Source organism: Aulonocara stuartgranti (assembly GCF_965226115.1).
Source record: "Aulonocara stuartgranti genome assembly, chromosome: 22".
Taxonomy (NCBI): Eukaryota; Metazoa; Chordata; class Actinopteri; order Cichliformes; family Cichlidae; genus Aulonocara; species Aulonocara stuartgranti.
In genome coordinates this window covers 24,589,916-24,608,559 of record NC_138957.1, presented here as the reverse complement: position 1 = coordinate 24,608,559, position 18,644 = coordinate 24,589,916, and the positions used below count along the sequence as shown (strand labels likewise).

At 39.3% G+C, this 18,644-nt stretch overlaps 2 protein-coding genes across 5 annotated transcripts; one reads left to right on the top strand and one right to left on the bottom strand.

Annotated features, from left to right (window-relative positions):
* Window positions 1–171: 171 nt before the first annotated feature.
* Window positions 172–4,787, top strand: dnajc8 (DnaJ (Hsp40) homolog, subfamily C, member 8). The gene is made up of 9 exons (XM_082521026.1): window positions 172–279; window positions 805–906; window positions 1,452–1,508; window positions 1,621–1,687; window positions 1,968–2,062; window positions 2,185–2,256; window positions 3,612–3,703; window positions 3,843–3,918; window positions 4,021–4,787. The coding sequence occupies exons 1-9, from the start codon at window positions 208–210 to the stop codon at window positions 4,138–4,140; spliced, it is 753 nt and encodes a 250-aa protein (XP_082377152.1). The 5' UTR covers window positions 172–207; the 3' UTR covers window positions 4,141–4,787.
* Window positions 4,788–4,858: 71 nt separating this feature from the next.
* On the bottom strand, window positions 4,859–18,341 carry clk2a (CDC-like kinase 2a). Of its 4 annotated transcripts, none has more exons than XM_082521013.1 (17): window positions 18,145–18,341; window positions 16,656–16,855; window positions 16,256–16,535; window positions 15,107–15,197; window positions 14,168–14,234; window positions 12,784–12,900; window positions 12,469–12,635; window positions 11,911–12,005; window positions 11,456–11,585; window positions 10,401–10,483; window positions 10,009–10,088; window positions 9,808–9,898; window positions 8,196–9,634; window positions 6,343–6,529; window positions 5,795–6,151; window positions 5,399–5,486; window positions 4,859–5,322 (listed from the first exon to the last, which is right to left on the bottom strand). In XM_082521013.1, the coding sequence occupies exons 2-13, from the start codon at window positions 16,853–16,855 to the stop codon at window positions 9,446–9,448; spliced, it is 1,590 nt and encodes a 529-aa protein (XP_082377139.1). In that variant the 5' UTR covers window positions 18,145–18,341; the 3' UTR covers window positions 4,859–5,322; window positions 5,399–5,486; window positions 5,795–6,151; window positions 6,343–6,529; window positions 8,196–9,445. The 4 variants fall into 4 exon arrangements, with proteins under 4 accessions (XP_082377139.1, XP_082377137.1, XP_082377138.1 ...); XM_082521011.1 differs by lacking the exon at window positions 18,145–18,341 and adding an exon at window positions 17,864–17,977; XM_082521012.1 differs by lacking the exon at window positions 18,145–18,341 and adding an exon at window positions 17,864–17,977 and having other exon boundaries at window positions 6,343–6,394.
* Between the last annotated feature and the right edge of the window lie 303 nt (window positions 18,342–18,644).

Sequence of the window (18,644 nt, the reverse complement as noted above, 5' to 3'; positions counted from 1 at the left end):
AGTCTTCTAGTTCCTGTCATGTCAAAACATGCCAATGCAATGTTTTTAATTTGAAAAACTTTAAACCTTTCTAACCCAGCACATTCATTCACTTTCATATTTTTTCAATATTTAAAATTGTTATAAAACGTGTGCTTACGTTACGTAGGTTTATTTTTAATCTGTAGTCACGTGATGTCACGACGTCACATGTAAACCCGAGCGAAGATGGCGACCGCCGAGGGAGAGTCTTCTGTGCATAATGTGTCGGATGAATTATTTCAAAATTTTTACACTGAGGTAAAGCAGATTTAAAGTTAGATTATTCACTTTAAAGTATCGGTTGCTGTCTTTGCACCGACTGAAGCCGGTTATTGAGCGATTACCGCGTTTATCACCTACGAGGCCTGCTGACATCAGCTAACGAGAAGCTAACGTTAAACGAGATGTTTGTGAGCAGCTTCAGTCTTCTGTTAGTACGAAAAAAAACACTGTTATTTGGGCTTATTTTATTCATTATTATCAGCAGCTAGTACTACAAGCCATGTTACCTAAACTATGGCTTGCTTAATAGGAGTTACTGCGTTGGCGGGCCTTTTATGAAGCTGCTGCTGGGTCAGTGTACATGTTGACCTGTATTTATTTAATGAGGATAGCTTCCTGAAAAAATTAAGAGCATCCTTCTCGTTCTTCGTATTTCATTCTTCGGAGCTGGCTGACATAATTCAGAAGAAAATAAAAATGTATTCCGGAAGCCTTGTTTGCCAGGACCTTTGCATTGTGAAGTTTTTCACTGTTTTGTTTTGCTGCTATTCATTTTTAAAGGTGAAGCAGATCGAGAAGCGAGACTCTGTGTTAACCTCCAAGCAGCAGATTGACAGACTGCTCAGACCTGGCGCATCATACTTCAATCTCAACCCTTTTGAGGTAACCTAGTGCACTAATGGTGTCGTTTTTGTTTTGTTTTTAATTATTATTATCATTGTTAAATATGCTACCTATCAATGTATGTATGTAGCATTTTTAATAATTCATTCACACTTCACTTCTAATTAACAAAGGAACTGCAATAATGTATATAGCTTTTAGGAACTTATGTAATTGATATTTATACTTGATGCTTCCTTATTATTTTCATATCTGTATCTTATTAGACCTAAATCAAAGAAGAGGAAACAATTTTAAAATGTACCCTTTTAAATGTTGTGCTGATCTTAGGAATCAAATCATGTTTTTTTTAAGTGACAGTCTTCCTTCATTCTGTGCAATAATTTTGATTCCTCATACTACTCACTCAGCCAATCTGAAAGGATCTGTGATTGACCAAAGTTACCTGTCAGGGACAAACTTTTCCAAAGCCTAATAACAGAACCCAAGAGTTATTATATTTTTCAAAGCTCTAACTGCTTATGATGTATCAATGCTATGAGATCCAACGCTATTAACAATTGTCGATTTCAAATCTCTTTCAGGTTCTGCAAATTGATCCAGAGGCAACAGATGATGAACTGAAGAAAAGGTTTCGGGCGGTAAGGAAGTGTTATGGAGGAGAGGCTTTTCAGTGACCTCATTTTTACAGACATGGCGTGTTCTTTGCAATGCTGTTTTTGTTTTTAATTTTAAATCTCTTTTACTTGGCAGTTGTCCATTTTGGTCCATCCAGACAAAAATCAGGGCGATCCAGACAGAGCGCAGAAAGCGTTCGAAGGTAACAATTCTCACGTACATCACTTATTGGCTTGTATTTTTGTACAGCTCCAAGTTAATTAAAATGGGTTTTATTGGCTATTTGGACACTCAATAAACTCTGGAGGAAAAAAAACAAAACCTAAAAACCAGTTTCTGTCTCATTGTTGTTTTTGTACAAATTAAAATAAAAAGTATGAAAACAACAATTTGACTTTGTTAGAGCCTCTGTGATACAGTTATCTGCTAATCTTACATTAAAACCACTCTGTAATCGAGCCTTAATGTTATACTATGTCCAGCTGTGGACAAGGCATACAAACTCTTACTGGATCCAGAGCAGAAGAAGAGAGCCTTAGATGTGATTCATGCAGGAAAGGAATATGTGGAGCATATGGTGAGTATTTTCCACCATGAAAACAAAATATCTAATGCCCCCCCCCCCCCCCCCCCCCTTTCCATGTTACTCAGTTTCATTATCTGGACTTTTTTAATGCGATGTTTCTTTATATTTTAAAGGTAAAAGAGAAAAGGAAACAGTTGAAGAAAGAAGGGAAACCACTGGATGTAGAGGAAGATGATCCCGAAATGGTAAGTTCTACTGAGGTACTGAGACTTTTATTATAATTTTATTGTAATTTCAGAACCACAATGTTTTAAAGGGAAGGCATGTGAAGAATAGTTCTGTCTTTATCACAAATTACTGGACTAGCAAGATGTAAAAAAGAGGGATCGTGCTAGCACTGCAAACCAATAGCAGAATTTTGCTCCAGGAAAGACATTGAAGTAAGTTGTCCCGAATTCAATAAATGTTGAGCAATGAAACAAACCAACAGAGGCCCAGAAGAGTGCAATCAAACAATGAGTTTATTAAAACACACACACTCCTTCCTCAGGAGTATGCAGCATCACATCATCACACACAGCATCACACATAGATTGTGAAGACATATCTGTTGTGTAAAACCTTCTTTAATAGACTGAGCATCAACTCTGAATGAGCACAAACATGCAATGTGTATAAAATAATTATAGCTGCACCTGTAATAAAAAGGTTAATATGGTGGCAATAGCTTTAATAAACATCTTTAATGCAATATCAATGCTGTAGGATATATTATTAATGCAATGTTAATAATGCAGGTTATATTGTAGCAGTAAAATAATTTCTGTACCTCCACAAAGTGTAACTTAATAGGGGGGAGAGGCTTTTAAAAAACAATATTTTGGGGCAAACTCTGTAAACCTTTATTTTTTAAATCTGATTTGACTGATGCGTGTAGTTTTTATGTGGCAGACACCATTGAAATTAAAGTACTTTGAATAAATGCCCAGCAGTGTTACCAAAAGGCAGTGAAGGTGAATGAGTTTAGATAGATGATCACAGGTATTTAAAGTAACAGAATGGTGAAGAGCAGAGTAGAGGGGGTGATTTGTGACAGAAGGATGAAAAGGAAGGCTTTCAAGATGGTAGCGAGATCTCCTATGATGTATGAAAAAGCACTGACAAAAAGACGTCCAGAGGACCAGAATAGACAGGATTAGAAACAAGTAGATCAGAGGGACGGCTCGGGTTGAGCAGTTTGGAGACAAAATTAGAGAGGCAAGGCTCAGTTGGTTTGGACATGTGCAGAGGAGGGGTAGTAAATATACTGGATTGAAGATAGAGTTGCCAGACAAGAGGGATGAGCACAGAAAAGATTTGTGGAAGTAGTGAAGGCTTTATGTGACAGAGGATAATAGGAATAGAGGTAAATGATCCACTGTGGTGATTGCTAAAGGGAACAGCTGAATTCACAGTTAGTTCAGAATTGCCAGTTAACCTAACCTAACATGCAAACGTGTCAGCCCTGGTTTAGTACTTGGGACCTTCTTGCTATGAGGAAACAGAGCTAACTACTGTACTTCATATCATATATGTGTTTTTTATTTTTCTTTCTCTCCAGTTCAAGCAAGCAGTGTACAAACAGACCATGAAGCTGTTTGCAGAGCTGGAAATCAAGAGAAAGGAGAGGGAAGCAAAGGAAATGCATGAAAGGTAATTGGTGGGATTTTTAAGAACTTGGTTGCTGCTCTGTATGACTAAAACATTCACCCGTCTTTACCACTTGGTAGTTTGTTTTAGAAACAGAGAATGTTTTCATTCATAACATCCTGGATTTCTCTCAATTTACCAGGAAAAGGGCGAGAGAAGAAGAAATCGAGGCAGCAGAGAACGCTAAGCGACAGCGAGAGTGGCAGAAAAACTTTGAGGTGCGTTCTTGTATGCCAGTTGTTACGCATCTGTAAATAGAAACACGATGACTGTGCTATTTGGATTTATTAATTGAAAAATAATATTTTTATTTTCTTCAGGAAACAAGAGATGGACGTGTGGACAGCTGGAGGAACTTCCAGGCCAAAGGAAAAAGCAAAGAGAAGAAGAACAGGTCCTTCCTAAAGCCCCCTAAAGTCAAAATGGAACAGAGGGAATGATGTAAAACTGGACTTCACTCAATTAAAATCCACTGTTTAAATGAAAGAAACACTTCTGTGTGTCCTCTCCTTGTTGTCTGCGGTCATCTGTGTAATCATCATCACAGCCATCAGCATTGTGTCGTAGGACAACATCCCGACCCCGACAGCTGTAGTTTTGTACTTGGCTTTTCTAATGTACATATTTATGATGTGGAGCTGGAGATCATACCTGCCCCGGTTAATAAAGAAATGATGCATCTTCCATTCGTGTGACAGAGGGTGGAAGCATGGTTTGCTGTCATTTGCTTTCTTGTTCTCCTTGTTTTGTTTTGTTTTTTAATAAATCTTTGTCTTAACAAGCCTACTTCACTGTGGTCTCCAAAACTGTTAAAACTTGCAGAAAAAAGTGAAATAACTAGATTATGGGATACAGATATCTATAAGCTATGTGGCATCTATGCTTCTTATTATCTGGCTGTCATTGATTCCTTTTATAAGTAGAATATCAACTGGATACAAATTTACAAATGTGTTGTTGGAACAGGCATTCTTGTTGAGAACCTACATTTCTGTGCATGTCTTCTGTGTATTCATAATGTAAATTTAAGCAGCTCACCATTTTACTCCCAAGTTATGTTTTGGAGAAAATAAATTTTAAAAAACTGCTTAGTTTCTGTTTTGGCTTTTTTAAGGACAAAATGAAAAAAAAAAAAAAAAGACTGAAAATGAACAGTGGGAAAATAAAATAAAAGTTTAATAATTCAGTTTTCTTTGCAGTTGTACTCAGCAAACATCATGAAACAATGGTGATAGCTACAGTCTATAATTTGTAAAACAAACATCAAAATAAGAAGCAGCATTGTCTGCCAAAGGAAAAAGAATACTTCAGAAAATACAGAGTAATATAAATGTTTCCCGTCCTCTTGGGTTACATGGTGAGAGCCAGTCTCATTTTCTCCATCCAGTCTCATTTGCAGAAAAATTTGCAAAAGCATGCGGCTCATTGGAAAAAATCTAAACGTCTTTACGCGTCCCATCTCACATGACTTTGCACTGATCTCCTGCACCTGCACCAGGCGCCGTCACAGCAGGGGATGCATTAGTAGCCCCCATCAATCCATCCAGACTGAGGCCCTGAAAGGCTCCAAAGAAGGAGTCGTCCTTGGCCGGGGTCGGTTTCCTCCTGGAAGCGTTGCTCTGCTGCAGGCACAGGTGTTCAGGTTAGATAATGACACGCTGATAAGTCAGTAGCATTTGAATGTAGCTGCTCACTTACCCGTGGGAGGCAGTGATGGCTCCTGAACTGAGTTTTCCTGACAGCCCTTTCAGCGTTCTTCTTGGCCAGCATGGCTTGCTGACGTTTCCTTTGGCAAACAGCAAAGAGCAACATTTAGCGTGGCACATGGGCGAGGAGCTTATTCATGTGAGGAAGAGTCTTATCCTCACTAAGCCAGGTCTGTCTGGCCAAGAGTCTTAGCTTGATGACAAGATAGTAACTGAAAATCATTGTTTTCTTAAAATACAACAGCAACTCTAACTCTTGTTTATTGTATTGCAAAGAAAGCTAAAAGTGATCGTGAAAAACTCCACACACCCTGGCAAAACCACATTAAAAACTGAAATTCAATCAATCACATGAATGCTTCTGTTTAATTTATTTATTTATTTTTACCTTTCCCTCTTCAGTTCATCCCGGTAAGCTCTGAGCCAGGAGTCTGGCACTTTTTGGCTGTTGCAGGGAACGCTTCTCCTCCTGCTGAAGCTCCTCCTGCGGGTGAAGCTGCTTCTGCAGACAGACTGGCTCCTCCCGGCGCCCCTCTTGGCGGTGCTTTTCCCCGACACACAGCTGGTGAACTGCTTCAGGGGAGCGCCCAGTGACATTAAGGAATCCATTTGCGCCGTTTGTAGATGTCGCTTGATTTATCAGGTAGACTTTTCCGAGTATTTAAGGCAATATCAGCATGAAGGTGCGCCTCTTTGTTTGGGATAAATATTCAGCAGAAGTGAGGCTTTTATTGGAGACTGTAATCTGCAAATAAAAAGTACAAGCAGAGAAAACTTTAATACCTCTATAATGAAATTTTAAAAAAAAGAAAAGAAAAAAAATACTATCCATCCTTTATTTGGAAAAGTCTTTGTCTGTGTCCATCAAAAAGAGACACCCTAAAGTCACAATTTTACAAAACATGTTGCACATGGTTTAAAGAAACAATGACTGACCTTTGTGCGTTCTCCTGTAGACACAATGGGCTGATGATATCATTTGTCAAAGCTGTAAAGCAAAGGATCCATTTAATGCTCTGCTGCCAGCACTTCAGCTTGTGTACCTGTAGACACCTCCGCTCCGCAGCGCTCTGCTCTTATGTGGATTTGACTGATGACCTTGCAGGTCTCCAAATTGGATTAACTGAGGACGCAACAGTCGCTTATCTCATTAACAACAGAGTAGCTGCAAACAAATCTGCACATGCAAACAGATGCTTAAAAAAATTTACATCCAGGGGACTGACGACGACTAAGCTACACTTAGTTGAAAATTTTCATTGTCAATTTTAGCAGCTGATGAAATTATTTGGAAACAGGGTCAGAGGAAGCCTGACAGATGGGAGCTGATCAAGTGGAAGGCGGAGGATGACGCTTTTATGACGCACAGAGGACGACTTCTACCCAAAGACGAGACAGTTTCATTGACTGGAAGGATCAATTTCATTCACAGATTCGCTTCATTCACAGTGAACTCAGACAAATTCAGGTCTAGAGAGAAACAGCATTCACAGTGTCTGAAATCCCAAACCATGCACTATATACTCAATATTTTTACTACTGTTCATGTCACTTAACCATTAACACGTGTTAATGGTTATCCAACAACCTGTGCGAGACCAAGCAATCATTAACAAATTGGCACCTTATTTTTAAACACTATAAAGATTTACCATAAAGATTGAGCTGCCAGCTGTGCCTCTTAAATCCTGTTACTGCTGCACTGCTTTTATAGATTTATACGCTAGTGTAGTATCCAGTGCCACATACTCTAATATTTACCTGGAAAGGGTATGCATTTAAAGTACTGCTACACACTGCAATTATATACACATATTAAGGGTAAGACTCTCATTATTGAAGCATACTAAATACTATATTAGTGTGGAATTTCAGACAGTCTCAGCCTGCCCACACCACCATGAATCACCTGTGTTTGATGCTACAAGAGTGCATTTCTACCATACAGATTATTTCCATTCTGCATATGAAGGTTTTTACATTTAACACAAAGAACTGGACATTCCTCAGGTTGTTAGAAAACGTGAGAAAATGACCAGAAAACCTACATCCCACATCTTTGTATGTCAGTCAAGCACAGTTTCAATTAAACAGATTCAGTTTTATCATTTTCTCTTAAGGTTAATGCATAGCAGGGTTTCTATTCGGTCTGCTGTTGTTTGAGAAAGAATGGGGACAGCGAGGTTAATAAAAGTACTAATAAAAGTACTGACAGGTGGGGAAGTCTACATGACGATCCATCTATACACCTGTTGCAACAGATCTTGTGCTCAGCTCTCTTCTGCTCCTCAGGAGGTGACAGCTGAGCGTAGATTTAAAAGGGTAATGACAGAGAGATTAGTTAACAGGATAGGACTGGTGGAGGAAAAACATCCGACAGTCGCTGCCAAAAAACCCTGTCATTAGGGATTTTTTATTTTTATTTTATCAGTGTATGCAAAATGCCTAAAACTATTAAACAGTTAAGATACTTGGAAACCAGGATGAAAATTATCCCATTTAAAAAAAAAAAAAGAATACACTTAAAAAGACCCTGACTCTAGTGATAGTCTAAAGTGTGGCTGATGATCCAGAGAAGAGTGCCCCAGAATAATTTGCTATAAAATCAGACTTCAGTAATCTGAAAATGCAGGTGGTAAAATGTGCAAATGATAAAATCTGATATGAATGAATCGCATGCATCTCAATTAAGATGAAAGCTTTTAGTGCCAGTGGAATCCAAGAGACAGTTTGCAGTAAAAATGTGAAAGATTTAAAGAAATTACTTCAAATTAGAAAATAATACTCACCATTTTCCTTTTGTTCACTCAAGCATCCAAAGACCTGTGTGACAGCTACGCAGGTCATCCAGCAGAGGCATCGCTGAGGTAAGAAACAGAAATGGTAACCACCTTTAATTTTATCACAGGCCCAAACGGACACAGCGGAAACCAGAAGCCTTTGGCAAGGAGGACTTTAATTCTACACAATAATACATATATACAGTTTTATACGCTTTAATTTCATACAAAAAAAACAAGTCATGTACAGGTTGGCGGTGGGGACTATGACCTAGAAGAACTCATAATAAATACCATCAACAGGGGCTGTGTGCTTAACCTCGATAGAGAGACGTCAGGTCTAAAAATGTCAAACATGGAAAAGGCAGTTATTGGAGTTTGAATGAGTGGGAATGTTCCCACAACTAATGCTTACGTAAACCACTGAGCAAAACATAAACGCGTCGCCCACTCCATCCAACAGACACACACTCTCACACCCAGAAATCATTGCATGACAACATATTTATCATATAAGAGAGGCAGCAAAGACCCATGTAGGGGGAGTGTCCCGTCATTATTATCTTCTTACATTACTGGTGAATAGTAATAAACCCACTAATTTATGGCAGATTCTCCATATAGGGGACATTTCTTTTATAAAACAAGAAGTCTATGTGCAGGTCTTTAATTAACAACGTAGACAAGAAGTTGAGACACTTGCCTCTGCCACAGATGTTTGCAATACTTTCCAATTTGAATGATCAGATGTTTGTATAACAGAATCTCTTCTCCATGTCTCCTTTTTTTACCCTTTCCTTTCACCTCAGAATCGGAAGACTTTTTCATCTCCAAAGCTGATTCTTTTTTTGATGACAGACTCTGGTAGCATTTCCTTATTTTCTTTACATGCTGGTTAAAATAACAGGTAAACAGAAAGAAGGGTGGAAGGTGTTTCAGAAGTCTAAAGGAAGACAGGAGCTGCATAGTGGGCTACTTTGGATACAAACAATCTTCCATTTAAAGATTTTTTTTTGCCTCTGCCGAGGTGAGAACTAGAAAAGACTTCACTCTTTCCCCCACATCTTCTGTGGCTTATTTTCAGTCTCTGCTGCAAAAACATGCCTCTTGTGGCTACAGAGATTGACGCCAGAGGAGCGAGAAGTTAAGGTGTCCATGCTTTAATGACAGATGAGGCCCCAATTTATTCAACAGTTCCCACTGCTCCACACAGAAAGGACTGTAAACCCTTCATCATTCAGTCTTTGGAGGGTTGTGGGTCACCGGCTGATGTCCCGGTTGCCCTCCCAGCTCTTGGTGCCTGCAGCCTCACTGATCCCTAAGTTCTCAAAGAAAGGGTGTTTTAGAGAGTCAGCCAGTGCAAGCCTCTTGGAGGGCTCATACTCCAACATGCTTTCGATGAGGTCAAACAGCTGGTGGTGCTCTTCCGCCTCGGACAGCAGATATCGCTGAAAGAAGGGGAAAAAAAAAAGAAAAAGAAAAAAAGTGGAAATTAGTGGCAATAAAAAAAAAAAAAAAAAAACTCCAACATGAAATACAAGAAACATCTGTTGCATCATACAGGGAACTTTTCATCCCCACTAATCATCAAATTCATGCCCTTCTCACTCACTCCACTTACCCGTAATGGTTTGCAGTTTTCTCTAACATATTTTCCCGCTGAGGAGCTCTCATCCCAATCAAGACGACCACGATAGAAGTATTTCTGCTTCCTGAGAGAGTAAGATTAGTTTAAAATGTTGCTTTAAAAATATGTTTGCATCAGGCACATTTTTAATTTTTTCACATTTTTTCCTTTACTTGTGTTTTTATGTTCTCTTACCGAGTTTTACGAATCATCCTGGAGGGCACTGGTCCCAGGATTCTTTCCATCATAGCCAAATGTTCCCTGTTGTCATGAGTCTGCAAAAAATATAAGATAAGCAAGAATGAGAGGGGAAAAGACTCACACAGAAAGGAAGCGAGTGATTCAGTAGATAATCAGAATTTAACTACTTCAGGTTCTGCTGTTGCATATGGTGTCTTCGGTTTTAGAGAGCTCACCAGTGGCAAGGGTTCATTCTTACCAGCACTGAATAATTGTACACTTGCATTTACAAGGACCCATTTACATTAGAGCTTTAACTAATAGTTGAGATTTCAGCAAATAAATCAGTTTACAAAAAGTAAATAAAAGGCGTATTCTGCTGAAACAAACTGTGTGCTGCCGTGTACCTGAAACAAAGTGAAGCCCAAGTAGTACTCAAACAGGATACAGCCAATGCTCCACACATCGCAGGGATGACTCCAGCCCAGCTCTGAAACACAAAAGTATAAGTACACTAAACCACCACAGGATTACAAGAGGACAGGATTACCACCTTGTGATTGTAAGCTTCCCACAACCAGCCACGTTTTAATTTACATCCATTTCTGGCCAGATTCACTCAGTGTTTGCAGTGATGACTGGGAATGAATTTAACAGGAAAGACAGACACACACACTCTCTACTTCTAAGTTTAGGCTTAAAACTTTCCTTTTTGACAAAGCATATAACTTGGGGCTGGACCAGGTAACTGTGAATATTGAGTATCAAGCCTGGTTCTGCCAGAGATTTCTTCCTGTTTAAAGGGTTTCTTTTCCTCCAAAAGTTTTTCGTTTGCACCGTCACCAAAGTGTGTTTTTGGTCATTTGGTCATTAACAGACCAGAAATTATATATCAGCACAATCTCTGTTTCTATCTCCCACTTATAATGCCCGGGAACGTGTTTTTGAACAACATTATGTTACAGTCAGTTGATCTTTTATCATCAATTACTTATCAGTACATTATTGAGTTTAAAGCAACATGCACACTGGAAAGGATTCGCATGCTTGCTGAAGTCACACAAAAAACATTCAAATGATCCAATTTGTTTTTGATGCGAGTCATTTTGCACTCCTTACATCAACCAGCCCCAATTTATCTCAGCATAAACTGCTTTCAGTAGATACTTATTGTACCACTGATGATACACTTGTGTAAAAGTGAATATTTCACATACTTGAATATCACATATCATAAATCCCATTTGCTTTTCCTAACAGAGCAATCAGCCTGTGCCTGTTTGAACCCGTTTCTCTTTTTTTTGTTTGTTTGCTTTTTAAAATAACTTCAAAGCAAACTTTTGGTCTTCCAGGCAAAGCATATTGTGTCAACTGAAAAAGCCACAGCTGCTCATGTGACTGGGCCAAAGATTTGTGGATATAATCACAAAACCATCTACTGCACATCTATAGCAGTTCTCACCTAATATGACCTCAGGGGCACGGTAATGCCGCGTGGACACAATGGTGCTGTGGTGCTCGTGGTCAAATGTGGCACTGCCAAAGTCCACCACGCGTACTGCCGTGCTCTTAACAGTCCGCTCCTCTCGTTTCTGGAAGATGACACGCATGTTTTTCAGAAATGCCCATCTTTCTCTCAGGAGTAAATCTGCAGTAGAGAAGCTTAGCTTTTTTTCCCCTTAAAATATAGCAACACGTGTTTTCATATCTATTCATCATAACTGCCAGCAATAAGTAACAGGAAAACTTTCCTCCACCTACAAGAAAGGTGATACATTTTCATAAAAAACTTTTTTTTTCTTCATATGTAAAATGAACAAAAAGTAGCCCTTGAGTTTTGGAACCAACCTGCCTATAAACAAATATGACTGTTGGGTTTTTGTTTTGTTTTTTTAAACTGTTTTCCTTGACTCTTACCTTCTCTACGTTGTAGGACATGGTGAAGTCTGAGTTGACAAACAGGATGTTCTCAGGCTTGAGGTCTGTATGTGTCAGCTTATTGTCGTGGAGAACTACGGAGGTAAAAAGCAACCTTCACTGATTAAGTTATTCAAAATTGTCAGTTACCTTGCATCACTTTATACAAACTGTCTACTCACCATTTATTACAACATATAATACTAATCATAATACTAATAGAAAAGCATCAGAAAAGCACTACTAGAATATCTCAGTAAAACCAAAATGAGAACATTAACAACAGTAAACAAGTTAAAGGGCTTGGTGAGGATATGTAGCTTTTATTTACTAAAGACAAACTTGATAAGTCAGTGGGGCCAACACCCTTTTTGCTATGATGCCCTCCTGTGGTAAATGTCTACCACAAACACCAGATGATTTGAACAAGTATAATCATCAAGTCAAAAGCTAAATTACAGCTCAAGTTATAAGAATCAATGTCTTCCCTTTTCACAGTATTCCTAATTCCCATCCAATTTATCTGTAAATTTCACAGACCATAAAGATACAACTTACATTTCACAGCAAGACAGATTTGGTAGGCCATGTGTCTGACGTGACCAATTGAGTAGGGCAGGTAGTTGTTTTCCTTCAGAAAGTCAAAGGTGCTCAGAGCTAGCAGCTCAAAGGAGATGCACATGTGACCGTGGTAGTCAAACCAGTCATACATCTGTACACATAAACTGCAAGACAGACAAAGCATGGGAGGTTCAGGGAGTGAGCTGACAAATTCACTTCAATCACGTAAACCAGCTTAAACCTCGGAGTGAACACAAGACACTAAGCAATACAGGTTTAACCACAGTGCCGTATGACTGAGTCAGAACTCACAATTTGTTATCCGGATCCTTTTCATTGATCTTCTCCAGTACATTGATCTCCAAGCGAGCTGCTTCCTTGTATTTCTCCACATTCTTGATAATTTTCAGAGCAACGTGGGCTCCTCCCCTGTAAAACACAAGAGATTATGAATACAAACACTAGCGTGATGAAACACACAACATGCCTTAATTTTTTTTTTTTTATGTAATCCCTGTGTGCAGCCCTGAATGCTAAACACTAGCACTTGTTTATTTATAGATTCAAGACAGAGTAGTTAACCGCCTGGCTATGAGAGCAAAGGCTCCAATTATCAAGTTATTTATAGGACGGGGGAAAAAAAAAAAAAAAAAATATATATATATATATATATATATATATATATATATATATATATATATATATATATATGAAAAGTCACTGCAGCAGTTCCAGCTGGTTGGAAGACATTAACCCATAACGACGGTACATCACGATCTTAAGGCCCTGGGCATGAACATGAACTGATGGACATTTCTAGCTCTGTCACAACAAAATAAATCTTCCGCAGGGAGAGAAGCACAAATAGCCCCTGTTCACATGAGGGGCTCACAGTCACAGGGGACTAAAATACTCTTGAGCTGATTTTCAGTATACATCACAATGTGGTGAACAGAACCAGAATTAAAATCAGAAATGTCTTTCTGCCATGTCTGGTGTGATAATGTGACTCTAAAATTACCGATAATGAACAATCTCAACAAGTTACTTGAAACATAAAACACTGTTTACCTTAATAAAAAAAAAAACTATGTAAATCCTTTGTGCTGTCATTGATTCACAGTGGTCCGTAAATTGTATTGCACAGGTACAGCAACAGACATAGCGATAATTTAAGACTAATTATTTTTCTTATGAAATTTCAGGCTGTTCATCATCACTATCTCTGAAGAAATTCTGGCCAATCAAAAGCCTACAAACAATAACACAGTGAGACATCAAAAAAAGAAAATAAAGGTGCACAGCCTGGAAATCAGTTTTCCTTATTCACATGTAAAAGTAGAAACAAACTTCTCAAAAACCTTCACCCTGGCATGAGTTTTTCAAAGGTCAAGGCAAAATGGATAGAAAAGGCTATTTTTTTCCCAAAATACATGTGGCTGTAACCATAAATAAAAGACATTTAGAGAGGTAGTTTCTTTCTCCTACAGAGGGTTTTATGCAATACCGGTACTGGTCCACCCTGCTCAATACAGGCTGCATGTTGCCCATGTACTAAAAATGGGTTAAACACCTCTGATGTATCCTAATATCACAGCCCAAAACATGCACGGAGAGGCTTTTGTTTCTTGTTGCTGAGGAAACAACAATTCCCTAATGAACTACTAAGACACCCAGAGACTGAGAGGTCACACACCTGCGATGGTCAATGCACCGCATCACCCTGCCAAAGGTGCCTTCCCCCAAAGTGCTGACAATCTCATCTGCAACACAGTACAAAGAGAAAAAAAAACAAGAGAGGGAGAGCGGGGGGGGGGGGAAAAAAAGAAGCATTAGAAATGTGGACTCGTGCAGGAATACACAATGCAAAAGTGTAGACAGGCGAATCAGTGCTAGCGCCCATCCCCTTTCCGAATTGCTGCCTACTGAGTCTGGCAGGCTTAAAACGTTGCGCGTAAGGCTATGGTAACTAAATGGTGTTATGATGTAAACCAAAGGGGGCAAACATAAAGCACTCCCTTCCTTTGATTACCAATTTGCAGTCATTGAACCTATTAGAGTGCATCCTTTTGTCTTTGCCCAAAACGATACAAATGCTGTATAAACTTGAAACATTAAAAATAATATGTATTGTAATCATTCTCAAATGAAGCGTTTAATGTAAAGAAAGTCTTAAAATGTGCACTGGTTGTTCTAACCTTAGTGAAATTTGCTAAATAAGTGATGTGACCCTGAAACCATCCGAGTGAAAAACATCTAGCTTAAGTTACAGATTTAAAACTGTAACTGAGTTGTAAGCTAAAGCGCAACATAAACAAACAGCTGCAAATTGGATTTCTAAGTTTAGGAAAGTCAAATAACCTGTGAAACATAAAGGAAATGCTCCACAGCTTAAAAATCTTAGAAAAAAAAAAAAAAAAAAAAAAAAAAAAAGCAGATTGTATCTAAAGTCCCTCCTAAAATCTTCAACATTCTTGCAATCCACCCTGCTATTTCAGCTAGAGCGAAGAGCATTCTAGCACGGCATCATCATCATCATGATCATGATCATCAGGCACTCCCCATGTCATGTAAATGCTCTATGCTTTAATACTCATATGGAGAAGGGTTACGATAGAGTAGTGGCAGTGAGTACATCTCTCTTGCAGGACGTCCCCACTCCGACAGATCAGGTGCCCTTCCTCGTCGTCCCTCACACTCAGTGCACGCGTCCGGCTGTTGCTCCGCTGTATTCACACCCAAACGGCCATCAGCAGGTCACAACACGACCGAAGGGGACAGGGGGGGTTTCAGGGGCAGCCGCAGCCACGGCGTCAGGTGGCACAGGTGGATGAGGAGGGAGGAGGAGGGTGGTAGTTGATGTAGTTGTGGTTGTAGGTGGGTTTCATGGTCATTGGGCGATTCACGCATGACACCACGTGAAGGAAATATATAACGATAGGGATATAGTGCAAGGGAACAAGTCAAAGATCACATGTTGTCCTCTGCTCCTCTCCCGCCCCCCTACCTTTAAACCACAGCTGCTTACAAACAAGGAAGCAACTGGCACATCCATTCATCAACGCAACAACCAATTAAAACAATAATATATATAACTACTTCAAAACTTTGCAACAAGATGAAAGATAAAATAACAACGCCATAAACATTCAAGCAGGACTTCTTTAAAGATAATCCCAGCAGTTATACTACATCAAATTCAAACCTTTTCCTCATTTATGTTCATAATAATACTTAACAGGTGTGATTAACCACACCCCACACAAAAAGAAATAACTAGAGCCAACTCATTTTAAATGCCAATAAATTTTAATAAAAATCTAATGCACTATGGTTGGCAGAACATTTTCACTTTTTTCATCATTAAAAAAAAAAATAATAATAATAATTGCAAGAGCCAAAACAAAAATCACAAGGCTTTCTGCCCTCTTATGAATAAAAAAAAATAAAGTAATAAATTACAGTAACAATTATCGGTGACAAAATAGTGGCTGAAGTACTAAAAAGTGTCTGTATAAAAATGAAAATGCTCTACCATAAAAAGGAGAAAGAATTTTTGAAAAAAAAAGAGCCAATTAGAGCCAAACCCACCTATTCACAAATATAATAAAACCCCTGTGACAGAACAAAAATAAATCATAAAGGTTTTACTACTTACCAAATCTAGGGGCTGTAAAGAAAAGGTTAGGACAGGACAGAGGCAGAGAGAGCTGAGTGAAAGAAACAGGAGGTGGAGGTAGAGGATGAAGACTTAAAGCACAAACTCAGGTCTGGCTGTACTCACCGAGGAGGATGCGCTATAGGACCTGGTTCTACGCCGCCTTCGTTTGTGCTTACGCCTGCTGCCTTTCCTCCGGTACGACTCTTCTTGTTCACGCTCCCTCTCACGGCCGCGTCTGTAGTCGTACATGTTCGGCGAGAAGTCACGTGGATAGTAACTTTCGGCTGCTCCATGTGGCTCCCTGTCTCTGTCGCGTTCTCTGCTCTGATCAAACCGTCTGTATCCCTCGCAGTATCTTCTGTCAAACGGTCGTTGTTCCACTGACCGATTGTCATAGCTGCGACTGAATAAGTGAGCAGAGAAATATCCTGAAACCTTAGGACTGGCAACCAATAATAAAGTGAAAGAGGGTTAAATATAACATGAAAGAGTAAAAGCCCAAGCTAATTTGACCATAACGCACCTCCGTGACCGTACATAGCTTCCTTCCTGTCTGTGTCCACGTCCCCTCCTGTCTCGGTCTCTTTCTCTGTCACTGCTGGAGGAGTAAGTCGGCGTTCTTCTGTGTCGATGTCTTCGCCCTCTGTCTCGGTCTCTGTAACGATCCTGGTAGCTGGCTCGACTGTCTCTTTCCGAGGACGAGTATCGTCTTGTGTGAGGCATCTGGTGTAAAAAGGAAACAAATTAGCACAGAGTACCAAAATATGTTTAAGGAAAGTCACTCCTTACATTCAAATTATTGGAGCAGCTGATCACTGCCAAACTCATGGGATTTGAGGGACTAAATACCTGCACGTTTCTCGTGTATAATTACAGACCCCCCCCACAATACCGTAAAGTTCAGAGTTATTCCCCAAAGGCTCAAATCAGGACTGTGTATATCAGCACAGCTTTTCCACATATGGGTTCACAAAGCAAAAATCGGTGTTACCTTACTGAACAATACTCCCTTTACTTTTTATTTTTTGACCTTTCGCCAATAAAAACGTATTAAACCTTAAGTAATTTGAACTCCGCACAATCCAGAAGTCTCGCGAGTCTTCTGGGTTCCCTGATTTAACTGTCGTTATGTTTTAAGAATTTAAATTGAAAGTAAAAAGACAATTTCATAACAAACTTTATTGTCAACTTGGAAACAGGCACTTTTAGCATCATACGTTCAACTGCATGACAAGTGTAAATATTATTTTTACTGTTTAATTAAACTACCCTTAACCTAGAACTAGACATTTCTGTAAACGTGGTTATATAGGAGGCCACCCTCAGAACAACAGTTCAACTTTCCTTCATGCCTAAAAAGGCAACAAAATTTTCCAAAGGACCTAAAACTATGCGCAAAACTATTGCAACGGGTCTGAAAATACTGAAAATAAGAAGAACAGCGTTCAAATGAGATGATATAGCTATAATAACCCTGTTGCATGACCATAATAAACTTGACAACCCCCAAACCACACAGCGGTGCATCAAACCATTGCAAAGCCATTAGCACTGTAGTCAGAAGTAATTATTAGAGCAAATGAGTTCAGTTGAGCTTTATCCAACGCAGAGTGAAAGCACAAGTAAATGCCAAGTTAATAAATTGGTCGTGGCTACTCATTAAGCGTTGCCTATGCTGTTTACACACATTCCAAGACGATGCAACACTCGTTAAACGTAAGGCTAAATTACCGTTAAGGTCGTTAATCTCTGCATGGATTAGTAAAATTAAGCATCTTTAACACTCCAGCCCATTTACTAACAGCACCAACATTTCAAAGCCAGGAGAGAAGTAACTAATCAACAAGCGACGTAGTATCTATTAGCATGCACTGCTAGCAACTAGCTAATGTAAATAATTTGACCGCCATCTTAACTTAGCTACGTTCGACAAGCTAACTTGCTACTTACGCTAGCAGCCGCGCTAACTGCAGAATCGCTATGTAGCTTATTTAAATAAACACGGTGTTTACCGTTTTAGCAGCGAGCCCTGTACGTTTATCCCACAAAAAATCCGTGGTGGCGTTCCACTTTTCTCCTCTACCTTCTCGCCAGCTCGATGTTCAAAGCTCTTTTGCTATCACCTAGCCAGTTTCTTTTTTCTGTCTGCTTAGTACAGCTAGTTCTGGTTCAATTCGGCGCTCGTACCGCCCTCCTGTGCTCAAATGTGGCTACTCCGTTCGAAGGTAGACATCCACAAGGAACTAGTGAGGAATTACCACCCCAACCTACAACCGTTACAAGTCCTTATTAAATTATGGACAGCTGATTTTTTTATCAGCTACCTTTTAACTTTTGTTTTCTCCATGTCCAAATATTTGACTTACTGTTTTAAACCTTTTAAAATGACATACCTGTGGTGGTATACAAATTACTATGGAGAAAGGGCAGTGAACAGATTTAGGAGGAAAGGCTGAGATGGTTTAGACGTGTAGATGAAGGATAGTGGATATAATGGAGGCAGATGGCGGCA

Excerpts from the sequence above, each read along its gene's own strand:
- clk2a (XM_082521011.1), bottom strand. The coding sequence starts at position 17,887 with ATGCAGAGATTAACGACCTTAACG. Across the intron at positions 12,636-12,783 it reads AAGGATCCGGATAACAAATT|TTTATGTGTACAGATGTATG; the intron begins GTGAGTTCTGAC and ends TCTGTCTTGCAG. Across the intron at positions 10,089-10,400 it reads TGGGCTTCACTTTGTTTCAG|ACTCATGACAACAGGGAACA; the intron begins GTACACGGCAGC and ends TATTTTTTGCAG.
- dnajc8 (XM_082521026.1), top strand. The coding sequence starts at position 208 with ATGGCGACCGCCGAGGGAGAGTCTTCTGTGCATAATGTGTCGGATGAA. Across the intron at positions 1,509-1,620 it reads TGAAGAAAAGGTTTCGGGCG|TTGTCCATTTTGGTCCATCC; the intron begins GTAAGGAAGTGT and ends TTTACTTGGCAG. Across the intron at positions 3,919-4,020 it reads AGTGGCAGAAAAACTTTGAG|GAAACAAGAGATGGACGTGT; the intron begins GTGCGTTCTTGT and ends TATTTTCTTCAG.